The sequence below is a fragment of the Centroberyx gerrardi genome, chromosome 10 (assembly GCF_048128805.1).
Source record: "Centroberyx gerrardi isolate f3 chromosome 10, fCenGer3.hap1.cur.20231027, whole genome shotgun sequence".
NCBI lineage: Eukaryota > Metazoa > Chordata > Actinopteri > Beryciformes > Berycidae > Centroberyx > Centroberyx gerrardi.
In genome coordinates, this window is record NC_136006.1 from 29,345,419 (window position 1) to 29,369,747 (window position 24,329).

Below are 24,329 nucleotides of genomic sequence, written 5' to 3' on the forward strand. Positions count from 1 at the left end.
AGTTTCAACTCCAATAAATTCAATCATTCCATACAAATTCAGAAAACAGAATTTAAATTCAGTCGTCTGCTGGAACAAATCTCATCACTTTCAATCTAAGTCATTTACACAAATACAAGATCTTTTGTCAAGACTTTAGAAACCTTTTCAAGTCATCAAAGTACAAGTCAGAGTCAAGTCCCAAGTCACCAGAACCCAAGTCAAGTCAAGTCTCAAGTCTTCTCTTCATGCATCAAGTCAGGTTTCAAGCAATTAAAACTGTGACTCGAGTCTGACTTGAGTCCAAGTCATGTGACTCGAGTCCCCACCTCTGGTAATGACTTACGATCATACCCAAAGCAGGTAGAGGTCATGCACCCATCGCTGTTTTTCTGCATTCTTAACCAAGATCAGTGTTTGTACAGCATCATTAGCTTTCACTATGTGAAAGAGGATTCAAGTACACATAGAGACACCTAAACTATCTTTAAACCTAAGCATAGTTGGCTAATGCCCATTTATTTACCTAGGGTAAATGATGTCAACACAGGCCATAGTACAGACACAGATATGGCAGTGATTCCAGTATGTATGTGCAGGACTGCTGACCTGTCATGAAAACGTAGCTGCGCTCCCTAAGAGATCCTATAAGGCAGAGACACATGACAGTCCGTGATGTAAAAACCCTACATGTGTTTGGCTGACTGCCTGGTGTTAAGGTCATTGCAGACCCGCACGACACAAATGCACAGTACACACATATTACAGTCCCACCGGGCTTTTATAAAACCGTAGCCTCCACTACGATGGCAGGATTCTCGATGTCGGCTTTGCTCTGAACCATCCTCAGCTCCAGCTGTGCGGGGTTGGGCCTCTCCCCGGGGCCAGCCATGTCTGGAGGAGACAGGGTTCATACAGACAATGTTAAATCAATTCAAGGACTTTCAATGACTTTTTCCAGCACTATTTTTCTGTTCAGAAGGACTCCACACAAAAGCAAGAGACATTTCCGTAAACCTTACTGTGTTTTAACAACCATCAATGCGACATTGGTCTTCTTTTCTGTTTTGACTTGCATTTTGTCAAACACTGCAAACATTTTAGTTATTTATTTCAAGGTCTTTTTAAGCACTTCTCCACATAACAGGCTGGTTTTCCAGGTATTCCAGTACTTAAATTTTGAACTTTGGACATATATGAAATCTCTCTAGCTACAGGTTACCACAAAAAAAAAACACAGAGGAACTTCATAAAGGAGCGACGGCACTCTGGAAAATGCATTTAACATTCACCATGGTTGGAAATCATTAAAACCATCCATGTGTAGATCATTTGCTCCAGTGCAAACACTTCAACATACACTATGTTGAGTGATAGTAGGTCACTAGCATTATCCAAATTAAGAAGACTGATAAAAAGTTGTTAGTGGTTTCTTCTTCGCCTTTCTGGCCAGAACTCAATAGCCATTGTTTTTGGTCACAGGCCAGTTCACACCTAGGTATCACTCCCATCTATTGAAGCCTATCCAAACATGTGACTGACCTCTTCACACATATTGTAGACTTCTTGCAAATTGACCCCATAAAGAAAAACAGTATTACTAGTTAAGGAAAGCAAACAGTGCTCCTCGAATGACTTCTTGGTAATCTAGGAAGACCACATGACAATTAGAAGTCTACACACACACACACACACACACACACACACATATACACACACACAGATCATACCATTGGCGTAAGTAATGGTCCTCTTAATGACATGGTGCATGACTGAAACGGTCTTTTCACAGGCAGCCTGAGAAAAAACAGAAGGAAGAATAAGTCATTTGTCATATTAAATCATCTCTGTTACATCTGGAAATAATTTTAAAAAGTGGAATTATTTTAGTAAGCAATTGATTCGATGGCTCTATAACAGCATTGTTTCATTATGGTGGTCCTATATGCTCAATAGCTAGAGCAAGGCAGTAGGGCCACCTTCAACTTTTTTTTCTTCAAGTGAAAACATGAAATTCACCAAAACTGAACTTATGAGGTGTTTACACAACAACAGCACAGTACAACAGCATAAAGTACTTTAAATGTATGGTGTATACTATGTTAGCGTACTGATTGACAGGACCAGTGTGTGTTTCTGACCTTCAGGTCTTTGGGGTGGTGGTGAGTCCAGGCCAGCAACATGGCAGCAAACAGGTCTCCTGTCCCAACAAACACAGCATCTACTTTGGGGATTTCCATGCGGATCTTCTGGCTGGTGTTGGTCCCATCTGGTCTCACTACAGTGAGGAGGACAAACAGCGTAGTGGAGTCAAAACTGGCAGGGATAATACTTAAAGCTGGCAAGATTTTTATGTAAAAATCCAGCCTGTATCACAAAGTGGGGCTGCAACAGAGAAGAGCATCACATCCCTCCTAAATGAGACGCCACAGATTCACCCTATTTGCCTAAATTAAATTCTGGAATTCAGGTACGGACACTGGTGGGAAATGTTCTCCACACAGGAAATGATGAATCAGAACTTAAAGAGAGTGACGGTGAGAACAAAAAGTGGCTACTGGTATGCCACTATTGGTTAGTATTGCTATGTCACTAAACTCTGCACTTCTGCTGGCAGATGCCACACCAGTCAATGGCATTCGGCGCGCCCTCTACCGACAGCCCAACCCCAAACATGCATATTCAAATAAGATACGCTTTGACTTCCGGTGTCACTTTACAACAGGTGAAGCCATAAGCATTTGTATTTTTTTCTGTCTTTTCTTCTTTTTTTGTTGTCCTAATGCACTTGAAATGTAATCAGGGGCTGAATAATACCTGGGGCACCAGATGAATGTAATCAACTAGCAGGTAAAATAGAAAACCAGCAGGACTCTGGATCCAGAGGATCAGGATTGAGAACTAGCTAGTAGCTTATGTGTGATGCTTTCGTAACGTAGCTTGTAAGATCATTTTTAAATGTCTATGGCGATTAAAAAAAATATCCTAGGCTAATACTTTAGCCAGAGCTAACCCAAAGCCCAGCCCGCTACCTATTATTTGAAAGACTAACCTATTGAAAATTGTCAGTCTTTATTGTAGGCCTATTGGATAAGCTTGAGGAATTCAATCAAGCATCAAATTGATATGGCTTTTTGTACTAAGTGGCATTTGCCTAATTGCCTGCTGCTACGTGACATATCAAAGATCTGAGCAGTGCCAATGGTCAGTGACAAACCACTGTCCTTGTAGTGGTATGTTGCACAGAGCAGCGTATACCACTAAAGTGTAATCCAAACTGTCTCCTAAATAGCAGTGAGCGGGGGCATGAAATGGTATTGTATGTGTACAACGCAAGCCTTGTGTCCTCATTTTATTTCATTTTAGGGGCACATGTTACATATCGTTCCCTCATAACCTGTGCACGTCTTTCATAACATGTGCTCAGTTGACTTTCCCTGAATAAATAAAAGTTTTTTTGTTTTTTTTTTATATTAAAAGCAATGTGGTTAGACCCTGACAGGTTGCAGCAAGTTTAACATTCCTATTTTACCGGGTCTTCCAGTGCCAACGGCAATGATGACACAGTACTGACAGACTGTAAGCATATAGGCTGGAGAGTAGATTACTGTATGAACAGTTTGTAACACCAACAGCAGCCCTGTATTTTACCTTTTTTTTGACTACCAAGGGCCACCAGGAACTGGTCCCCATGTTTGGAGGGCAGGTCTGAACTGGTGAGGACCACGGTCTCTGGGCCCATCTGATGAAGCAAGTCCATCACCTGGAGAACAGGAGGGGATCACTGTTACTGACACTGCTGTGACAACCACGCAGGAAGAAGTAGCACCTTTATCATGGAAAGTGTAAAATGACACTTGTTTAACTAAAAGTGTGCCGCCATTTCCTCAAGCTTTCTGCTTGGTGTCACGAACCAAACCCAAACACAGCACACTGGGAAATACTTATCATGATACTCACCTCAACAGCATCTTTCTCTGTGGTGATTTTCCTCCCAGTTAATAGCCTATGAGAAACATTCAGTGGTTAGACACACAGTGCAGGCACAGATGACAAAAAGGCAAATATACCCTTTCTCTCATTACCATCATCTATTCACTAGCAAACATGTCATTCTATAAAGAGGAACAGGATTTTTCATAGAGGTACATCAACTTCAGGCAAAGTATTTGGAGATCAATATAAACAGGACTTTGTAATGTTTTTATCAAATTACGTTGCCTATTGTAATATTTATTTTGGTGTAATGATCATATGTGCACACACTCTGCTTCAAACTGGTTTGGGGTGAGGATGTCAGCCACTGGTACTACTTTGTCCCTGTAGACTGGCAGCAGCTCCTCTGGGACATACTGAAATATGGAACAAATACAAGAGTTTCTTGAGATATTTACTAGGGATGGGATGATATGCTTATCTCACAATACGATTCGATACACAATATGGGGTTCATGATTCGATACAACCACGATACGATGTGATAAATAACAATTTAAAAATGTCATTCCAAAGTGCAAATAATATAATTTGGATGGAGAGCTTGGGATTGTGATGGTCAAGCGTCTCATTTGTGATTACTACAGCAGAATAAAATGGAGCTAATACCATGATTCATTTTTCTGCCCCATGATGCATATCGCCACATTTTTGTATTGCGATATATTGAATTTCGATATATCGTCCATCCCTAATATTTACCATTTTCAAAGAGTACTTTTACAAGATGACTGATTACCCAAAATGAAAACAAATGATACTTGTTAAAAGGATAGCAGGTAACTTAAGTCCATGTCCTACAAAATGATGTCAGTTTTACAGACTGAATCCTCTTTGTTTGGGATATTGAATAACAATCTTTGAATTGTGATTTTTTCCAAAATTAATACACAGTGATAGAAAAAGATAGAAGAAGAAGAATAGGAGGAAATGACTGTAGGATGCTCACCATAACACCCTGGTCGCCCATAACTGGATCGCAAACTGAGGAGAAACATGACAGTGAGAGGACAAAATCAAACTTTGGATTTGCATTCCATAAAATTACATTCAGATTGGATGGACCCATCTTATACTGACCATACACCAAGCTGGGATTGGCCTTCTTCAGCTCCTGAACAATGTCGACCACCATCTCCAAGAAAGACGTGTCCCTGCTGTAGCCTTGGGGAAGAGAACGCAATGAGAAGGAAGACAACATCACAGACATTACATTATAGCGCTTCATGCTTTCCCCCCAAACATAATGCAATACCATCAATGGTATCGTGATTTCATCGCCATTCCACTTGCAGTCTATTATCTTGTTAAAGCTGCACTAGGAAACTTTGCTTGTTGGCAGCTCCAAATAGCAGCAAGAGGTAACCGTTTGGAAATCTGTACTTCAATACTCAGAAACCCTGTAACATGACTGTAAACTGCACACAGCACATGAATTCAATCAATAATCACAACTACCTTTACTGCAATTTGAACATGAATCAAGTCTTGTAGCACAGATGCTGAAAACAGATCAAACTATAGTAAATGATGACAGAATTGGGTCAACGCATTCACTACACATGTTGTCAAAGAGATTGTATCTTGTACTGTTTAACGGTTACAGTAAAGACACCAAGACGTAACTCCAGAGGCATTCAAAGGTTAAAAAGGAAAGCTAGAAGGATCATTAGAAGTTTTGTAACGGACTGACCAAGTCCCTGTAGGTGACAGTACAGCACATTCTGCAAGAAGTGTCACACTAGGATGTGGAGGCACTGGTAGACTGTACCATGAGATTGTTATCAAACCCTGTTCTGTAATAATGTTACAAAACAGGAGGCGCTATACAGCTTGCTAGTCACATGGATGACGTGTCACTGCTGAAGCAACAGTAGTGGAAAGGTTGGATAAGCAAACTTGTGGGAAAGTCAAGAAACACTCACCACTCCCTTAATAACTACCATCAAGATGCCCTTAATCTCCAACGCTCCAGTGGAGCTAAAGTTGTATAGTATACCGGTAGTATAGTATAGTATAGTACAGTATAATATAGTATAGTATAGTATAGTATAGGGCTGCAACTAACGATTATTTTCATTGTCGATTAATCTGTCGATTATTTTCTCGATTAATCGATTAGTTATTTGGTCTATAAAATGTCAGAAAATGGTGAAAAATGTTGATCAGTGTTTCCCAAAGCCCAAGATGACGTCCTCAAATGTTTTGTTTTGTCCACAACCCAAAGATATTCAGTTTACTGTCATAGAGGAGTAAAGAAACCAGAAAATATTCACATTTAAGAAGCTGGAATCAGAGAATTTTGACTTATTTTTCTTAAAAAATTACTCAAACCGATTAATCGATTATCAAAATAGTTGGCGATTAATTTAATAGTTGACAACTAATCGATTAATTGATTAATCGTTACAGCTCTAGTATAGTATAGTATAGTATCGTACAGTACAGTGGAGCTGAAGTTGTATAGTAGTATAGTATTGTATTGTACTGTATTGTATTATACTGTACTGTACTTTACTGTACTGTACTGTATAGTTTTAGTAGAAGACTGTGGTTGTACTGGGAAACCACTGTGTGTACCTGTATGAAGTATGTAGCATTACTGCAACTTTTCTTCTATACAGTGCTTTCAGGTGACGCAACACACCTTCTGGCGGCCATATTGGAAGTTAACAACTGGTTTAACAACAGGATTTTTTTTGACTGGGAACTGATTATTTTATCACTGCTTGATTTTATGTTAAGATAATTTCAACTTTTTAGCTAGCTAACCACAGTGTCTGGTCAGCTGTAAACACATTGTTGTTTGTTGTAAACACATCTGATTTGCACACTAGCTAACATATCCTGTGTCAAGATAGATGACTCTCTACTGCAAACCAAATCTACCTACGGGTACAAATAAAGTAACCTGAACCTGAACCTGATATCTAGTAGAAGCTAATGTTATTAGTAGCTAGCTGCATGTAAACAACAAAGACAAAAACAACTGTTTAAGTTCACCATGTTGAATCCTCAAGTTACAGCTCATAGTACACTGGAGTACATTTGTTCCTTTAGTGTACGTGGCTACACTCCCGTGACTCACCTGTGAGGACGTAGTCATAGTGGTTGACATTATTGAGTTTGATGCCTTCGTAAAGCACATTCAGCTCCTCCGCCGTCAGTACTTGCCCCTTCCAGTGGGCATAGCCTGGGATACAAGGGGTCAAACAGAAGGAGTCAAACCACAGGGTATCCACAGGTTTCAGAAAGACAAATTTGAGACTTTTTAAGACCTTTTAACAAACCTATAAACCTAATACAGATACTATTATGGTCATTTTGTGCAATGAGACAGTAAAAACCTGACTTGTCGCCCCTTTATGGAAAAGAACGACGGTGGACTTCATTCGTTAAGTCGAAATTTATTGGCTCAAACACCTGCGGAGTGAATAAAAATACAATCTACGGGTTCAAGTGCCAAAATATCTGAGGAATGTGTTTTCACCACAGGGGCTGGACACATTCGTGCAGAAACTTATTAAACCACAAGCACGGGCTAATTCTAACAGGAACGGCCGCTCAGACATTCTGCAGCATATTATGTTGAGCGTTGGGACTAAATCGCACTGTAATCCCACATCTAGTTGATCAATCTGTGCTTAAACAACACATTAATAGTCAGGAAAGCGTTGCTGGAATTGAGAAATACACTTTCTCTTCCACCCGCAGCACGTCCTTCTACTTTCCCACAGGCTTTTCTGTGAAGCCGTCACTGCAGGAGGCGCAATCGCTGGCACAGGGTCAGATTTGGGGTTCGGTGAGAACTCTGTGCACTGAGAACAAGTCAACAACTCAAGTGTGTGTGTGTGTGTGTGTGTGTGTGTGTCCATCTTGTATTCGGTCATTTGCGGTCAATAGAGCCAGGAAGGTTTATTCTAGGTTAAATGGTGAAAGGGGGAGAAAGAAAAGGGGGGAAGCTGACAACCAGGACACAGACATCCCATTCAGTCTGTGGGGAGGCCCGTTTCTGGCCCCTGAAAGTAGAGGGGGATAGGGGGGCAAACACTTCCATCTCTGCTACAGTACATATATGGGACTCATCTAACGGAGGAATTACCAGTATTGCCTCGAGCCTATTTGCTTAAAAACAGCATGAGCTTGAATTTCTGTACACTAATCTCATCTTAAAGCTAATAACTTCTAAAGGTTATTATAGATATTATAAGAGAAGTACCCTACTTGTTAGTTTGTGCGTGTGCATGTGAGTGTGTGTGACTGAAATGACTGAAGTCCAAGGTATCTGCAGGTTTCAGAGAGCCAAATTTAAGATCTTTTTATTGCTACTTGGAATTTAAGAGCAATTTAAAAACCAAAATAAAGAAGCAAAGGCTATTACTGACTGAACACAGCTAATAAAAGTTGTGAAACTGTATGAAGTCCATCTGTGTTTCGTAAAGCAGATAGGATGCATATTGTACTAATAACCCTGTTCTGGATTAATAAGAGTGATGTAGCGCAAGGGAACCTGGCATTACATGATGAAAAAACATCAGACCAGAATTTAAGAATTTTATTTTATCAGGATTTAAGACATTTTAATACTTTTTCAAACCTTCAATTAAGATCATTTGAGATATTTTCAGACTTTTTAAGGACATGCCAATGCCCTGAAGTTAAAATATAAAATTAAAGTGCAACTACTGATGAGTGCACGCCGCTCTCTGAACGGCAAGTTCTTTGAAAGCGTATTAACTTCTTGAGTTAATCTGTATCAGTATCTGAATCCCCTCCTCCAGACTCTACATAGCTATGTCAAAGTCCAAAGAGCACTGGACTGTGATTAACTCTTTTGTGCATTGTCACACTGTCACTGCATATCACACATGTCGCCTTTAAAAGCTCTAGGGACAATCAGAATCCACCCTGAAACACTTTAACACTGTTTTAATCAGTGCAGCAGAGATACCAATCTCTCCGCTGACAGTAGCCTCAATAGACAGGAATGCAATGCAAACACTTCATCACAAAAGAACTCCTGGAATGCATTGAACATCACATGTTGATGATACATAACAGTGTAAGATGCATCTACATTAGGGCTGGGCGATATGGTTGAAATCAATATCACAATAATAATTTTTTGCGATAGCGATATATATCACAATATGGCTCACATATGCAAAATCACGTTAAATAAGCAAATTACTGTTCATCCCATTGAACTGAATGGTAATGTTAGGTGTGATGTCAAAGAAAACTGAACTTTTCAAATAATATTCCTTAAAATGTTTTGTACCTCATTTTGCTTTGCCAAATGTGCTTGTTATCATCAGTTTAGACTTGTCTTAGATCTTTATTTATTTGTTTTCTGCATTAGTGTGTCAGTAGACTGCTCTTTATAGTACATTTTGGGATATTTAGAAACTTTTCATTTCATTATTCTGCATCTGATCTTCTCATGTTAGATGTGACACGCAGAGTTTGCTACCTAAGCCTGGCGGAACCAAATAGCTGAAGGCGAAGCACAAAGGGGGGATTCTTCTCGGAGTGAAACTGGGCCAGTGGGTCTCCATTTATGATAGATGGGTAGACCCCACCCCCACCACACACACACACACACACACAATTCGAGGGGTGACACACCACTAGCTGCATCTTGAATCTCAATGAATGATTTTTCATTACGATAACCGATGACCTGAACTCATTCTTCATCCATGTAGTACCACAGTAATAACACAAACAAATGTATGGCTTGCTGGCACTAGAATAATAAGGTCGAGTGGTTCGGGAGTGGGACGATGATGAGTCACCACCAATTCTACTTGTGCAGCCTAATAAAACGACTCAGCTGTTTCACAAAGGGCAATTGAAGAGTGCTCAGCCGACCTGTGTGATTGGAGAATTGCACGGAGTTGATGGAGTCCACTTCAAAGCCCAGCACCTGAGAAAGGAGCGATAATGAGGCAGGTGTTAAAACAGTGAACAATGCAGTGTGTGTGTTTCTACATGATTGCATCTAAATGAGCTTCTGATTTTGGTTGTACTGTGGGAAATACATAGTGGGCTATTGTGTAGCAATGACAGTTCTAACCCAAATGTGTCCTATTCTCTCTTTTATGCAGAGAACGTCACACTCCCTTGAAAAAAATCAGGTAATTTACTGTTGCCTTGCTAACTGGCATAAGTACAGCTTGTACACCTGTGAATAGGACTTTTTATGAATCAACACTGCTGGTCGCTGCTGGTAAATTCGGCATCCAATACACACCAAGTAGCACTTGATTTCAATAATGTTTTAACTTTTAGAATTGGTTCACACTAGGGCTGCAAGTGCGACTAACGGTTATTTTCATTATCGATTATTTTTTTCGATTAATCATTTAGGCTATAATATGTCATAAATAATGACAAATGCCCATCACAAGTTACCAAAGCTCAAAGTGAAGTCTTACAATTGCTTACATAGTTTGACCACCAACCAAAAAACCCCAAAGTAGCCTATTCATTTTATAATGATATGAAACAGAGAAAAGCAAGCAATTCTTTGTGAAGCTAACACCAGCAAATGTTTGATATTTTTACTTGTTAAATGACTAAAGCGATTAACCGATTATCAAAATTATAAGCGATTAATCGACTGATCGGTTCACCCCTAGTTCACAGTGCTCACTACCACCCTCCACGGTGTATGTTGGTGGAAGATTGTCAGGGAATAACACTTTATTATAGGCCAGTGGGAATAATTTAAAGTTGAACTTTTATTGAATTAAGTGCTGCTTGGTGTTTTGGCTGTATGCCGAACTGAAGAGTGGCTGCTAAAGGTCTTAAGTCATGATCTACCAGGTATGGACTTTAGCCTAGTAAAGCCACTAATAAATTGCCAGATTTTGAATGCAGTTTTGCATTACGTTCGCTCCATGTATGAGACACCGGCACGTATTAGGACTAGCAATGTTTATGTATTTTGTGTCTTACAAACCTCCAAAAAAGTCTGGTTTGACAATTACAGTTTCGTTAGATTTGAAAAAAGGAGGATCGGCGGACGTTTTTGCAGGACCCAGAGACATAGCTCATTAAATTCAGTTACTGGTGCGAGACTCTCATGTCACAATTCAGGAAGCCCAGACTTCAAATCTCACTCAAACATGGCTATTTCATTATAACTCTACTATTCTGTCTGTTGGTGCAGAACTGGACACGTTTTACTATACACCGCTGCATATGGGAGACCCAGTACTCACCTGCAATGGGAATGTTGCCGACTTGTTTCCAACGTATCCCCTGACAACATGACTCTGAATAGACAACACGCGACACTCCATCTCCGAAATGACACCGGCTGCGTTTACGAGACAGTTAAGCAATATAACAATATGTAACAAATATTAATAGAGCATTCAAAGCCGTGCGAGGAGCTGCATGGACAGGCTCTCACACGCTGAAACTTGGCGTGTGAAGAACAACTCCGACATCGAAGGACAGAAACGGTGCCGCTGACACTTCCAGGAGACTTACTACTGCTGGATATAGCTTTTCTTCAGGCAGCTACATGGACAGCTAACAAGAGTCGTACGCGCTGCATTCATGTCTCAAGAGAAAGATGGTAGATACGAGTCTCCTTCCTAGTGGAGAATGCCGTTCACGTTAGCTTACTTGCTGTAATTTTCATTTCTGGTTTCTAAATATTAACTCAGATGTGTCCAAAAAAGGCGACAGAAAACTTCGATCATGGTGTATTGATCGAACCATAGGTTTTGAACGCGCGAACTCTTGCAAGTTGTTGCTTTTCGCTTAGATGGATATTCCCATGGGACTTGAATGCAGCATGCGTGTGCTGCCAGAGAGTCTCCAAGTGAAGCAAGAGCATTCGCTCCTGCCTACGTCCGTCGTCGTTTAAATGACATTAGGGAGATTAGGCCTACACTGCTTGTTTTTAACGCTGCCTCATATTCGGTCCACTATCTTATCTTTTTTCTGCCAGAGGCTTAATTGATTTATACGGAGCCCCTCTGGGGTCACATGGTCACAACACAATCCGTTTGCACGATTTACAAATCCGTTCGCACGGTTTAGATATCCGTTCACACAGTTTACAAATCCGTTCGGATGGATTTACACATCGAGTTTTTTTTTCTACCATACAAGTTTTTTTTTCTGCCATTTGACCCCAGAGGGGCTCCGTAGGATTTAGCCAAACGGGCTTAATGTTTAAGGTCTTAGTAACATACGTAAATGTATATGATGTTGTCAATTAACCTTTTCACGACTGTCAAACAACTGCATGATCATTATAATTAACTTATCTGGAAGTCACAATCTGCTAACAAGGTAGCAAACATTCGTACAAGAGAGGAGTCATGTTAGCATTTTGAGACTTCAAGAAAAAAACATTTTAATTATCCTGCTGTTGTTTGACAACCGTGACAAGAAACGACAAATTATTTACACCATATACATTTCACATCAATTATTAAAACAGAAAAAGCAACAACAAAAACTGTTGATGTTTTTTTTGTTTTGTTTTGTTTTTTTATGTAGAAATTGAATAGGGTTTGGCACTTGTGCCGAATTTTGTAGGCGTGGTTTTGCCGCGTCATCACCATGCTTATTTATGGCTGAATATTCATGAGGGTTCTTGCATAAATTAACCTCTATTTGCATTAGCAAGCTGACCATTCTACTTTTTAAATGACTGTACGCTGTTCCGGTCTCCATAAACTGGATGTGAATTTTCTTGCTAGTTTATGATCTTTGGTGCTACTAGTTTTAAATTTGCTCCCATAATAATGATTCACAAAATCACTGCTATAATCCATAAAATGAAGCTTGTCATTTAGACTTGAATCCAGAGCAGTATAGCTTTCATCAAATCATTGCAAGATATAAAAGACAGGCACAACATATCTGGCAGGTAAATGGATCTAACAACTAGATATTTATGAAGAGAAAAACTCAACTCAACTCTGGTGCCTCTTGTAGTTTTTGTAGTTTTCTATTTACCACCTTGACGAGACAACTTGCCACTAGCAAATAAGATTCATCGAGTCCAATCCAATTTTCTATTAATTTTGTGTGTATTTAAAAATGTTGCCATAATTCTATATGATTGATTAAAGGACTTGTCAGTCAGCACCATGGTCAGCGCAATAACACGAAACAGGCTATTTTGCGGTACTACTATGTGGTACTATGCGGTACTATGTGGTATTTTGCGGTATTTTGCAGTACTATGCGGTATTATGCGGTATTATGCAGTTCTAGTGTGCGGTACTGTGTGGTGATGATGATGATGATGATGATGATGATGATGATGATGATCAGATCAACTGTTTTGACCCTTTTTGTGATAGACACTGCTAGCAAATCCACTGGTTAACAGCCAAATGATTACAGATATCAAAATTCTGTCATGCTGTTTTATTGAAGAGCTTGGTCCAGAGATGATGCCAAGTATGGTGGCAATTGGACTAACAATGTAGGAGGAGGAGGAGCAGTTAAAAATGTGTTTTTACAAAAAATTCAGAACACCAGAAAATCCATCCACCATCATTAATGGTCCTATTTGCAAGGCTGTAGACCAAAACCAGCTGCAAAGTTTGGTGTCACCCAGACTTGTGGCATGGGAGCATAGACAGTAGAAAAAATGGGAGTTATGGCCTCTTACATAAAATGATTGATGATTACTCCTCCTACTATAACAACAACTACTACTACTACTAATAATAATAATGCTTCATTCTGATAATTTTGTTACAGGCAGCAACAGCTGGTAGAGGGAGTCTGCGGGACCTTGGTTGCGTTCCAGTTCCCATTTCTATGGAGTCAGCGCAGCCGACCAAGGAGGTTTATAGTAGCTCGACCAGCGCAGCTTGACCGCGCAACACAGTCTGGAACAAACCCCGTTTCTGACGTTGCGTTAGGTTTGGGAGGAGCCAGTTAGCGACTATACTTGACACGTAAGAATCCTGCGTGAATTTTAAGGAAGGAGCAACATCTTTCGTTAAGTTAAGTGTGGATGCATCTACTTTGCGCCTGGCTTAATGTATAGTTGATTTTTGTAGGAGCAGAGGCCTGTTTGGACGGCATTCGGCGACGCGGGAGTGACAAAGAGGGGACACGCGCAAGATGAGATTTTCAATGTTTATTTCTGTCCTGAGGCCGATCGGGCCGATTGTAATCGGTATTTCTTTGGGGTTTACGTTGAGTTTATTGAGTGTGAATTGGGTGGAAGAATCGTGCTTTCTTGACGGTAAAGCAAACGATGATATTACTGTGGCTCAAGATGGACAGCTGAAAGGAGCCCGAAAACCCAACTCCATATCGACTGGCAACGATGTGGAGTCCGAAGAGGATTTTGAACCAAGAATAGTCCCATATAAACAAGTCCAACAAAGTGCCCCGAAGAAACTTTTTAGGTAAGCTTTATATTTCCCCTTAAGACCTTAAAGTTTCCTTTATTAGTGAACACATTCCTTAAATACCATACATTGCGGATACTGTTTGGTTTACAGGCTACATATTAGAACATGGCACGCTACAGTAGCTAGCTGCATGCAGCTCATCCTCAACTGCAAGTAAATGATGACTGATATAGTTTTGTTAGTGCAAATGTGCCCGTTGTACAAGGTTGCCAAGTGGTTATGAGATTCAAAACTGACAAGATATAAAAAACTGAACCAGCTATTCCACGATGGCCCAGCCTATTTTCTCCTTGAAGGTTTCAGTTCCTTAACAACATGCCGTTTTGAAGATGCCAATTAACTTTTTTTTTTTCTGCCCTCTACATTCCTTTCCTCACATGCTTTTTGTCAGTTCCTCCCTCATGTTCCCTTGCCCAAGTCAGCCCTGAAGGATAATAATGGTTGTTATTTTCATGTGATGTTCAGATGGCTCTTGTCTCTTTCCTTAAATCATCTTAAATTTAAACGTGGTTTCACCTTAAATTATGTTTTTTTTTGCCCAAAATCTGAAACATGCCAGGGTTGCGCCTTTGACCCCCAGTCATGTAGCATTAGTGGTGGATCATTTTTGCTGATGTTTGTGAGGCTGCTACCAGAGAACCAAGCCAGGCCTTCCAGTTTCACCTGATTCTTACTTTCTTTCTTAGACTGCTCTCTGGCCAAAGAACCACCTGAACAAACATTGCATGAATGTATCAGGAGTTACCCTTTAACTAACCTATTAAGCCTAAAATCAATACAGCATCATTTGTAAAATCCAGCATTGAGATAAAAGACTTTCATTATTCTAATGTAATCTTTTTCCCTGCCATCATCATTGGAACTGATTCTTGTTTCCACATAAGGTTTGATGAAATGTCTACAGGCCACTTTTCCTGTGTAACTCCTAAAATGTACAAGCAAAAAATGAGCAAAAAACTTAGATTTAAGACACTTAGATTTAATCAACAACACAAATCCAGTCAGAAAACTGATGAGGCCGCGGTGTCCTCATCGGTCCGTGGATGATAGGAACACACATTTACGCCATTGATGTTACAAGGTCTATAGAGCTAACCATGCATCTGTATTTAATCAGGAACATTGGTTAGCAATATCGACATGATGCACGGTCAGCTATTTGCAGTGGGTACACAATTTCTTTAATATCTGAATTGGGCTCCTGTGTGAATCATGGCGTACTAATAGACACACACATCCAAAACAAACAAAGTCACTGAAATAGTTTGCATAATGTTCACAGTGCACATTTACTCATCAGCTATATGACGTTTCAATTTGCAAACCGTAACCTGCCGTCTTGCCCAAACTGGTTGCACCATATCCTGAGAAAGTGCTTTCTCCTGTAGAAGGCCCACCTGTGGTAATTTTTGGACTGTATCCAACATCCAAGTTTTAAAGGCAACCTGTCCCATTCAGTGTGTTATACAGTAAGCCTCGTACCGCAAAAACAACAATACCTGTGGTTGGGACTTTACCCTGACACTGGTTGCAATGACATTCCACAATGCAAGTTCTTGCATGTTGCTACGGAGGTTATGTTTTTATCAGTTAGTCTGTCAGCAAGATATCACAAAAACGTTGGTGGACAGATCGGCCTTGAGCCAAGGAACAACAATATTTTGGTGGTGATGTGGGATTCACGCTATTTGGCGATTATCGTTTTATAACTATGAAAGTAACAGAGACAGAGAATTGATTCCAAATCCTAAGGGTATGTTTGCAGGGTCAAGAAATCAGTTTAACTTAACATTTAAGTGATCAAGATCATGTCTTTGGGTGTAACGGCAACTTGGAGAATTGTTCAGCATTGGCGGAGGTTTGCGCTCTCCGAGTGTTAATTTTTACTAAAAGCAGTAACTTATCAAAACCTGTTTTGTGTATTTTTCAGGGCAAAATACATAAGCACAGAGTTGGGGATGCGAGAGCGTCTGTTTGTCGGGGTCCTGACGTCCAAAAACACCATCAACACCTTGGGCGTGGCCGTCAACCGCACCATTAGCCACCACCTGGACACCGTGGTCTTCTTCACCGGCATGCGCAACCGCAAAATCCCTCATGGCATGTTTGTCGTCACTCACGGGGACGAGAGACTGATATGGAACATGTTTCAGACCATCAAATACATTCTAGAACATTACATCAGTGAGTATGACTGGTTTTACTTTGTCCAAGACGACACCTACACGGAAGCGGACCGGATCAAAGACCTGGTGGGTCACCTGAGTATGGATCGGGAGCTTTACATGGGCAGTCCTGAGGAATTCATAGGTGGCGAGATGGAAGGCAGGTACTGCTATGGGGGGTTTGGGTACCTCCTCTCACGCACCCTGCTCCTCCGGCTGCAGCACTTCCTGGAGAACTGTAGGAATGACATCCTGAGCGCCAGGCCCGACGAGTGGCTTGGAAGATGCATCATTGATTACGCCAACACAAACTGTGTCAATGAACATGAGGTAGGTTGATTGTTTGTGCATGACACTGTTGAGATGCTTCTTACAATTTCCTAATATGCTTGTCTTTTTTCTCTAAAGAAAGCCATACATCTCTTTTCCATAGAATTCTTAATTTGTAAAGCTCTATTGCTTTTTACCCGTGGTTTGTTTTGGGAAAAATGTGCAGGAATTGATAAAATGAATGTGAAGGCAGAAAGAACATCTTCTTGGGGAAAACAGAACTGTCACAGCAGAAATCATGCTTCGCCTCTGGGGCTACACTGACAAGTGAAAGACAGCTGTATAACACTGTAATTACAGTGCTAAAACAGAGGTGATAGCTGTATTATAGAGTAGGTTGCTAATACCCTGTGGCCTGTTTTCACAGCTCCAGCAACTGTACTGAGTAGATAAACAGGTCAACACAGTGCAACCGAGTTCAGCCTTGGTTAGGTTCAATGGTGTGAAAATCCCTTGTGGGTCAACATGCTCTACTCATGTAATGTCATTAGCATTGAAGGTCAAACAAGCTCCGTGGAAGCCTGGTTTGTCCCAGTACCTGTTCAGGCAATGGCCTTGTTATAGGATGCATTCAGTGCACTTTGCTTGATCCATGCTAAACAGATTTTTGGTCTACTTCACCACACTAAAGTAAAAATATCATATATCTGCACCAACATTGATCCATCATTTTTACTTGATAAGCTACTCTAACAACAGCAATCAAATTTAAAGTCACCCTGTTATTATAAGCCTTGTCCTATTCATACAAGAGCTATGTGGGCCTAGATTATTAAGTAGTGTCATGCCACGGATGTTTCCATGTGCTTTGCTTCCATTTTCTCTCCTGTGGCTAATAGTCTGAGCGGGAAACCATTTTGTTAAACGGTCAGAAACGGAGAGAGAGTTACATGGCCAACAAAGTGCCTTGGGCCAGAATAACTCCAGCAGAGAGACCCTTGTTAAGGGAGATGTCGGGAGGGAAAAGTTGAAAGAACGGCCTGGGAGGGGAGTTGAAAATAGTTGCCACTTCACCATGTTTGTACCTCTGATAAAGAGCACAGAGCCACACATCTGTTTTGCTGAGAGAGCCCATTGATGACAGTTAGGCACTGACAATGCTTCTTCCAAGTGCACTTCTAAAGACGGTAAGCTGTTGGCAAACATTGGCAAGACGGAGTGGCCTCACTGCTCAGTCAAGCGGTGATTTAATTCCTTGTTCTTTTAATAGCTTGATCAGGTTGGATTCACTTTTTTTTAATCACTCAAGCTGCTTAGGTTGTTCCTCTGTTTTAGCTTAAATGACTCTTTAAGTGGGATTCTGGCGCAAATGGTGATCACTACAGTATCGTCTTTAAGTTCTTTACTCCTTAGTGTTGACTTTAAATTCCTTACTCCTTAGTTTTTTCCTTGCCTTTTTAACAGCCCTAACTGCAAGGGCTGTAATTTATCCATATAATGTAAAGTTATAGTATCTCTTTAACTTAATTTAACTTTTTGAATACCAGAAACAAATTCTTGATTCTGAACTTGACCAAAACACTGACAATAAAATCTGTTGTTGGAGAACAACAGAGTATTATATTCTTACAAAATGGATCTTCATCTCCAATGTATAATTATGGTTGAAACCACACTATTTGCAGTGGAGATGAGCCTGAGATGCTGCCTAGATAGCGTGTCAAGATTGTATGAATGGAGGTAGCACAGCATAACAACTGAGTATGGAATCACATTAGCCATGTTCCTGTCATGTTTAAGTCTCCTCATGAAAAGACCTCTCGATTTCTTCGCAGGGGCTTCAGTACTACCACTATGAGTTGGGCAAGAACTCCGATCCAAGTAAAGAGGAGAATGAACAGTTTAAGAACGCCCTGACTGTCCATCCAGTGTCTGACCCTGAGCAGATGTACCGGCTGCACAAACACTTCACTGAGATTGAGCTCCAGAGAACCTATGATGAGATTGCTAAACTGCAGGTAAGGCTGATTCCAAGTGTCACAAATCATCCACTGTCCAGAGAAAAAAAATCCCCCTGCTCATCTGTGCTATAGGTTCAAAACATGTGATTTCAGTAGATTAGAATTTGAGTCTTTGATTTTAGTTACTAGACCTAGTGCAGGCAAGGGCAGACCTGAGTTGGCGATAGATCTCAACACTTTTCCAATGTTTCCACAGGCAGAAATAAAGAATGTGAGCGTGGTTGCTTTTGAGGGCAACCGAAGCGCCCAGTGGCCGGTGGGGATCAATCCACCTTTTGAGCCTAAATCTCGGTTTGAAGTTCTGAGGTGGGAATACTTCACAGAGGAGCAGATTTATTCATGCATCGACGACTCTCCCAAGTGCGAACTGCGCGGCATTGACCGGATGGATGTGGCTGACGTCATCGACATAGCCATGGGAGAGCTGAACAAGAAGTACAAGCCGGTCCTGCATCTGAAGAAGCAGCAGCTGATTAACGGTTACAGGCGCTTCGACCCCACCAGGGGCATGGAGTACACGCTGGACCTGCAGCTGGAGGTGGTCAACCAGAAAGGTCACAGCCGCTCCATCACCAAGCGGGTTCACCTGGTGCGACCTTTGAGCCGAATAGAGATCATCCCGATGCCCTATGTCACCGAAGCTACAAGGGTTCACATCATTATCCCTCTGACACTTCAGGACCGGAGCTACGTCAACCATTTCCTCGAAGTTTTTGCCTCAAACGCCTTTGAGACCAGTGAAAATGCCATCTTGACGTTGTTGTTTATTTATGACCCAGTGGAGGCGCAGCAAGTCAACCAGAACGATATATTTGCCAGTGTGAAGGCTCAAATAAATGCCTACGAACGCAAATACCCTGCAGTGAAAATCCCATGGATAAGTGTCAAGACGGAGACACCGTCCCAGCTCAAGTTCATGGACATCATCTCAAAGAAGCACCCCGTCGACACGCTGTTCTTCCTGGCTAATGTCAACACAAATATCAATTCCGAGTTCCTCAACCGCTGCCGCATGAACTCCATCAACAACTGGCAGGTGTTCTTCCCCGTCCACTTCCAGGACTACAACCCTGACGTGGCCTACCACAGCCAGCAGCCCCCGGCCACAGTCGACCTGGTCAAGGACGCGGGCCACTTTGACCGCAGCACATTCGAAGAGGCGTGCTTCTACAACTCAGACTACATGGCAACGCGCACGCGAATGGCGTCCGACGTCCAGGAGAACGAGGAGATTCTAGAGACCTTGGACATCTACGACATGTTTGTAAAGTATTCGGTTCTGCATGTGTTCAGGGCGGTGGAGCCGGCGTTGCACCAGCAGTACCGCTACCAGGCCTGCAACCCACGGCTCAGCGAAGACATCTACCATCGGTGCGTTCAGAGCAACCTGGAAGGTCTCGGGTCTCGCTCCCAGCTCGCCATGTTGCTGTTCGAGCAAGAACAAGGAAACAGCACTTGATCACGCCTTGTGAAACGTGTTGCTCCTGTGTGTGAATGGGTGTTAAAAGCTGCGTGTTTTGTATGTGTTTGTTAGGGGTTTTTAGCTAGTTTGGAAAAATGAATGCAGTACATTCCTAATGAAACCTTTTTCTAAATGTTTACAATACTTGTCCATACAAAAGAGGTGCTAGAACCAAATGTGTTTGCTTTTGAACTATTCTGCTGAAATTTTTTGAAATGGCAATTCCAGTAGGTATCCATTGTTATATTGCACCACAATTCATGTGTCTCTTTACGGTAGGGCATTGAAACATCGAGCTTTTGATATTTGCTCATTTGAGTATTTACCAAAGCACAACCTTGTATATGTGCCTTCGACATGGGTTTTTGATATGCTGGCTCTTGTTTTTTGCAGTCATCATTAGGATGTGCAGTTATGCAATCCAACACTTCTGGAGATGTGCAGAGCATGTGTTCCATTTGAATTTCCATATTGTTACAAAATATGATCAACGGATTTGAATGGGCAGGAGATATTATCTGACTGTCACTCTGGCCTAACCCTGTTATTTAGCCAGGAGACTTTGATCAATTCAAGTGGTATTCCATTTTAGTGGAAATGCTTCATTGGAGGCACCAAGTGTTGGCACTGATTTATTTTTCAGATGATTTTACAGAGATTACTCTTTTGTAGAGAAGATGGTTCTTTTTGCTATTACAAGCACACTGTCTAGAAAAAAATAAAACAGAAAGCCCATGTCCAGATTATCAAGTATCGGTTAGCTCCAGAGTGCACCGGTTGTAGCTTAACCTTGCACTCCTTATAGGTCACTTGGAATTATCTTGATCCCATCCATCCACAGCTTGTATGTGCGCCTCAAATGTGGGGATTGGAGTTTCTTGACAGGGTCTACCTTATGTCTCCAAAGGTCATAGACGAAGGCTGGTGTGTCCCAGTAAGCCAGGAGCGTGTATTTGAGTTGGATTCTTCTCCTGAAAACGCTTCCTTGACATTGCAAGAAAAATTCAATGCAATGAGGATTTTAAAACGATGGAAAAAGGTCACCTTGATAAATATCTGTGGTCATTGCCTGGATATTTCATTCTTTTCAAGAGTCCTTGTATTTTCAAAACAGGACTAGTTGAAACCAGAATGTTTTTCTTTAGAATTTATTGAGATTAAGAATGTAATTGTAAGATTGCATATATTACATGAATGTTATCTGTCCTCTTCAACAAATTAACTTTTGGCCATGTCATCTCATGTCTCTCAGACAGTTTTTATATTCTAAAAGATGTTTAATCATTACACAGTAGGCATTTTGGGTTGTGTTAATGTTTTTTGTAAATTATTGAAATCGTAGTCCTCTATCAACTGTGCTCTGTTAGAAATAGTTGCTCTCTCCCCGTCCTAGTGTAATCCAATGAGAGGCCTTTTCTACAGTATACAATGGTGGTGGACGTAGCAGGTACTGGACACCTGAAGTGTCAGTTTAAGTTAACTATAATGTGCAATATTGTACAGATTACACAATCGGATAGCTGTCCAATCGAGGACGGGACTTTTAAGTTAAATGACGTGTGCTGCTAGTACAGCAACATGTTATTTTTTATATTTTTACTTACACAACTCTGTTAGAACATAACACTGTATGTGATATTGCCTAAATTAAGATTAGGGTTCATGCTTTCTATTTTGTTCATTAAATACACTGTAAATTTATTGGACAAAAACTTTACTGTATTTTGCTGCGATAAACACTAGACACTTTCATCATCAAATAACTAAAATACAGATAAAATTAAGGCAAGTCCTTTTTTATTTAACTGTAACTGCATTCAAAATCTATGGTGGAAATGCAACATCGACAGTGGTCCTCAATTGTGTTGGATCTGTTTACTGCCATGGGAACCCAGTCATTTCTAAAATGGCAAACAGTTGAACTCTAATCACCAAGTTTACATTTGTGAGTTATCGCTTTCACCTTCCCATAATGCATTTCTTTCCCGACTACAGCAGCGTCGCTCAGCGTGACAATGCCTCAATTGACAAAGTACAAATGTTCACCTCGATGCTTTGAAGAAAACGACACTAATGATACGCTGAATCTTCCACAACCGTTGTTTAAGGAGGAGGGCCCAGATTAAGACATGGAATGATTGTAGTGATTTGCATTGACCTTGCCCTCTTGGAATGAAGCAGACTGAGACCATGGCAGACTGTTACAGAGCCACCATCACTGAGGGAAGTCTCCATGTTGGGGTTTCCTGTGTTTTGACCATAACGTGTGTCCATCATTTCCTCTAGACCACGAGATTGAATTATGCAGATTCAGAACGGAGGCTTCCATCGCATTCCGTGTATATAAATATATAAATAGACTCTGAAATTTGTTTAGCTTTATTTACACACCGATTGATATTTTATTCTGCTGACATAACATCAAAGATATAACTTGCTTTATATTTTGTATTTTGTGTGTTGAATATGTCATTTTACTATGAAGTAATGTATTTGGTTACAACTGATCAATCATTCTATTGTAATTGTAATTTGAGTGGCACACTATAGAGTGAGGGTTTCCAAACTGAATGTTAATCACTTCAAATCATTATCAACAGCAGGCGAATACTTAGGCTCACATGTTCAGTGTATGCATATGGGTACTAATGTAACCAAAGCAATTAATTTAATTCATTCTTGCCTATAAATTATTTTAGCCGACTCACACCATTTCGAGTGCTTTGAAATGTACATACCACATTCACATGTATGCTGAAATTCTCAATGAACTGTGAATTATTGTAATTATGAAATAAAGAATATTTAATTATAAACAGGCGTTTGGGTTTTATTTTCTCCTATTCAAGATTGAGGAGGGCATTGGATTTACAAATTCCAGTTTGTCCTTTAGGTGTCAGCAGAAGAGCATGTTTACTGTCTGCAGCACAGATTGTGGACCAGTATGGGCTTCTGCTGCTTGCTCAGGTGAACAATGTAGTGAAAGCGCTTAGAAATAACATTTCTATTGCAAGCTGGTATGGTTGCGTCAGTCGTTTTTTTCCCAGCATGTACTCAGTAGGGCCGGAGTTAACATTCCTCCCCGTGTTGACCAGAGAGTGGGAACATTAGGGTCTCAGTGATGTCTGACCTGAGGTATTCCTGACGTCTGGCTCGGGTAGTACCGGCGAAATCGCTGCGAGCCTAATTACAGCTTTAGTTATTTCAGGGGTCTATACGCAGAACCCTGAGGCATGCTGTAAAACCACATGACTACAGAGCAGCTGGGACGTAATTGTATGTCATTATTTTGTACTTTGTTTTACATACAATCCCAGGACTTTCTCCTCCCACACAGGGGCACAGGGTTGTTTCAAGTCCTCGGAATAGTAGAATTAAAAGAAGCACAACTCGGTTCTTTATGTCTGCGACTTAAGACTTGGCCGGGGGGTGCGTTTCAAGAAGCAGGATCACACGTTTAGGCAGATAACTCAAAGAATGATCATGAAATCACTTGTCAAGTGATTATCATGATGAGGGATTATCGGTTGGTGTGGCTTTCCACACTTATCTGGCATAATCGTACTTCTTGAAATACCCTCCTCCTCTATGAGTTGGCCCACACTTAACAAAATGTACCTTTGAGATGCCCTCGCTCCTCTTGGAACCTTGTAAATGATAATCGTAATAATCATAATCATAATCGGCTCTTAATGGGGGGTGGAAAGGGGTGAAAATGAGTGAAAAGAAATGAAATAAAAACATTTTGATCCAAATGAATGAGCTTTGCCATGGAGTTACAAAGTGAATCTGGCTCTGGATTTAGGAGGCATTGGGTTTACCAATCTAAACTTTAATAGTCATCGTATTTACCATATTTAACATTTATAAAATGTGTTCTAACAGAGGAAACAGTCACAAGATTAGACTTCTGTACAAAATGTAAGCGTTCCTTGTTATTGGAGTGATTTGTCCATTTCCATTTGTCAGTCATACGGGATGGATTTGCCTCTTGACTTTGAAATCTTGACAGCTGGTTGCATCACCC

General features: G+C 40.8%; 2 protein-coding genes across 2 annotated transcripts; one reads left to right on the forward strand and one right to left on the reverse strand.

The window, feature by feature from the left end:
* Positions 1–17: 17 nt before the first annotated feature.
* On the reverse strand, positions 18–11,423 carry LOC139924650 (pyridoxal kinase-like). The gene is made up of 11 exons (XM_071915745.2): positions 11,205–11,423; positions 9,850–9,904; positions 7,064–7,168; positions 5,056–5,139; positions 4,925–4,959; positions 4,246–4,331; positions 3,940–3,985; positions 3,631–3,742; positions 2,121–2,257; positions 1,710–1,776; positions 18–873 (listed from the first exon to the last, which is right to left on the reverse strand). Exons 1-11 carry the CDS (start codon positions 11,283–11,285, stop codon positions 761–763), a joined length of 921 nt encoding a protein of 306 aa, XP_071771846.1. The 5' UTR covers positions 11,286–11,423; the 3' UTR covers positions 18–760.
* A 2,515-nt stretch (positions 11,424–13,938) lies between these two features.
* On the forward strand, positions 13,939–23,103 carry chpfa (chondroitin polymerizing factor a). Its single transcript, XM_071915602.2, has 4 exons — positions 13,939–14,378; positions 16,315–16,879; positions 18,655–18,837; positions 19,037–23,103. The coding sequence occupies exons 1-4, from the start codon at positions 14,089–14,091 to the stop codon at positions 20,297–20,299; spliced, it is 2,301 nt and encodes a 766-aa protein (XP_071771703.2). The 5' UTR covers positions 13,939–14,088; the 3' UTR covers positions 20,300–23,103.
* Positions 23,104–24,329: the final 1,226 nt, after the last annotated feature.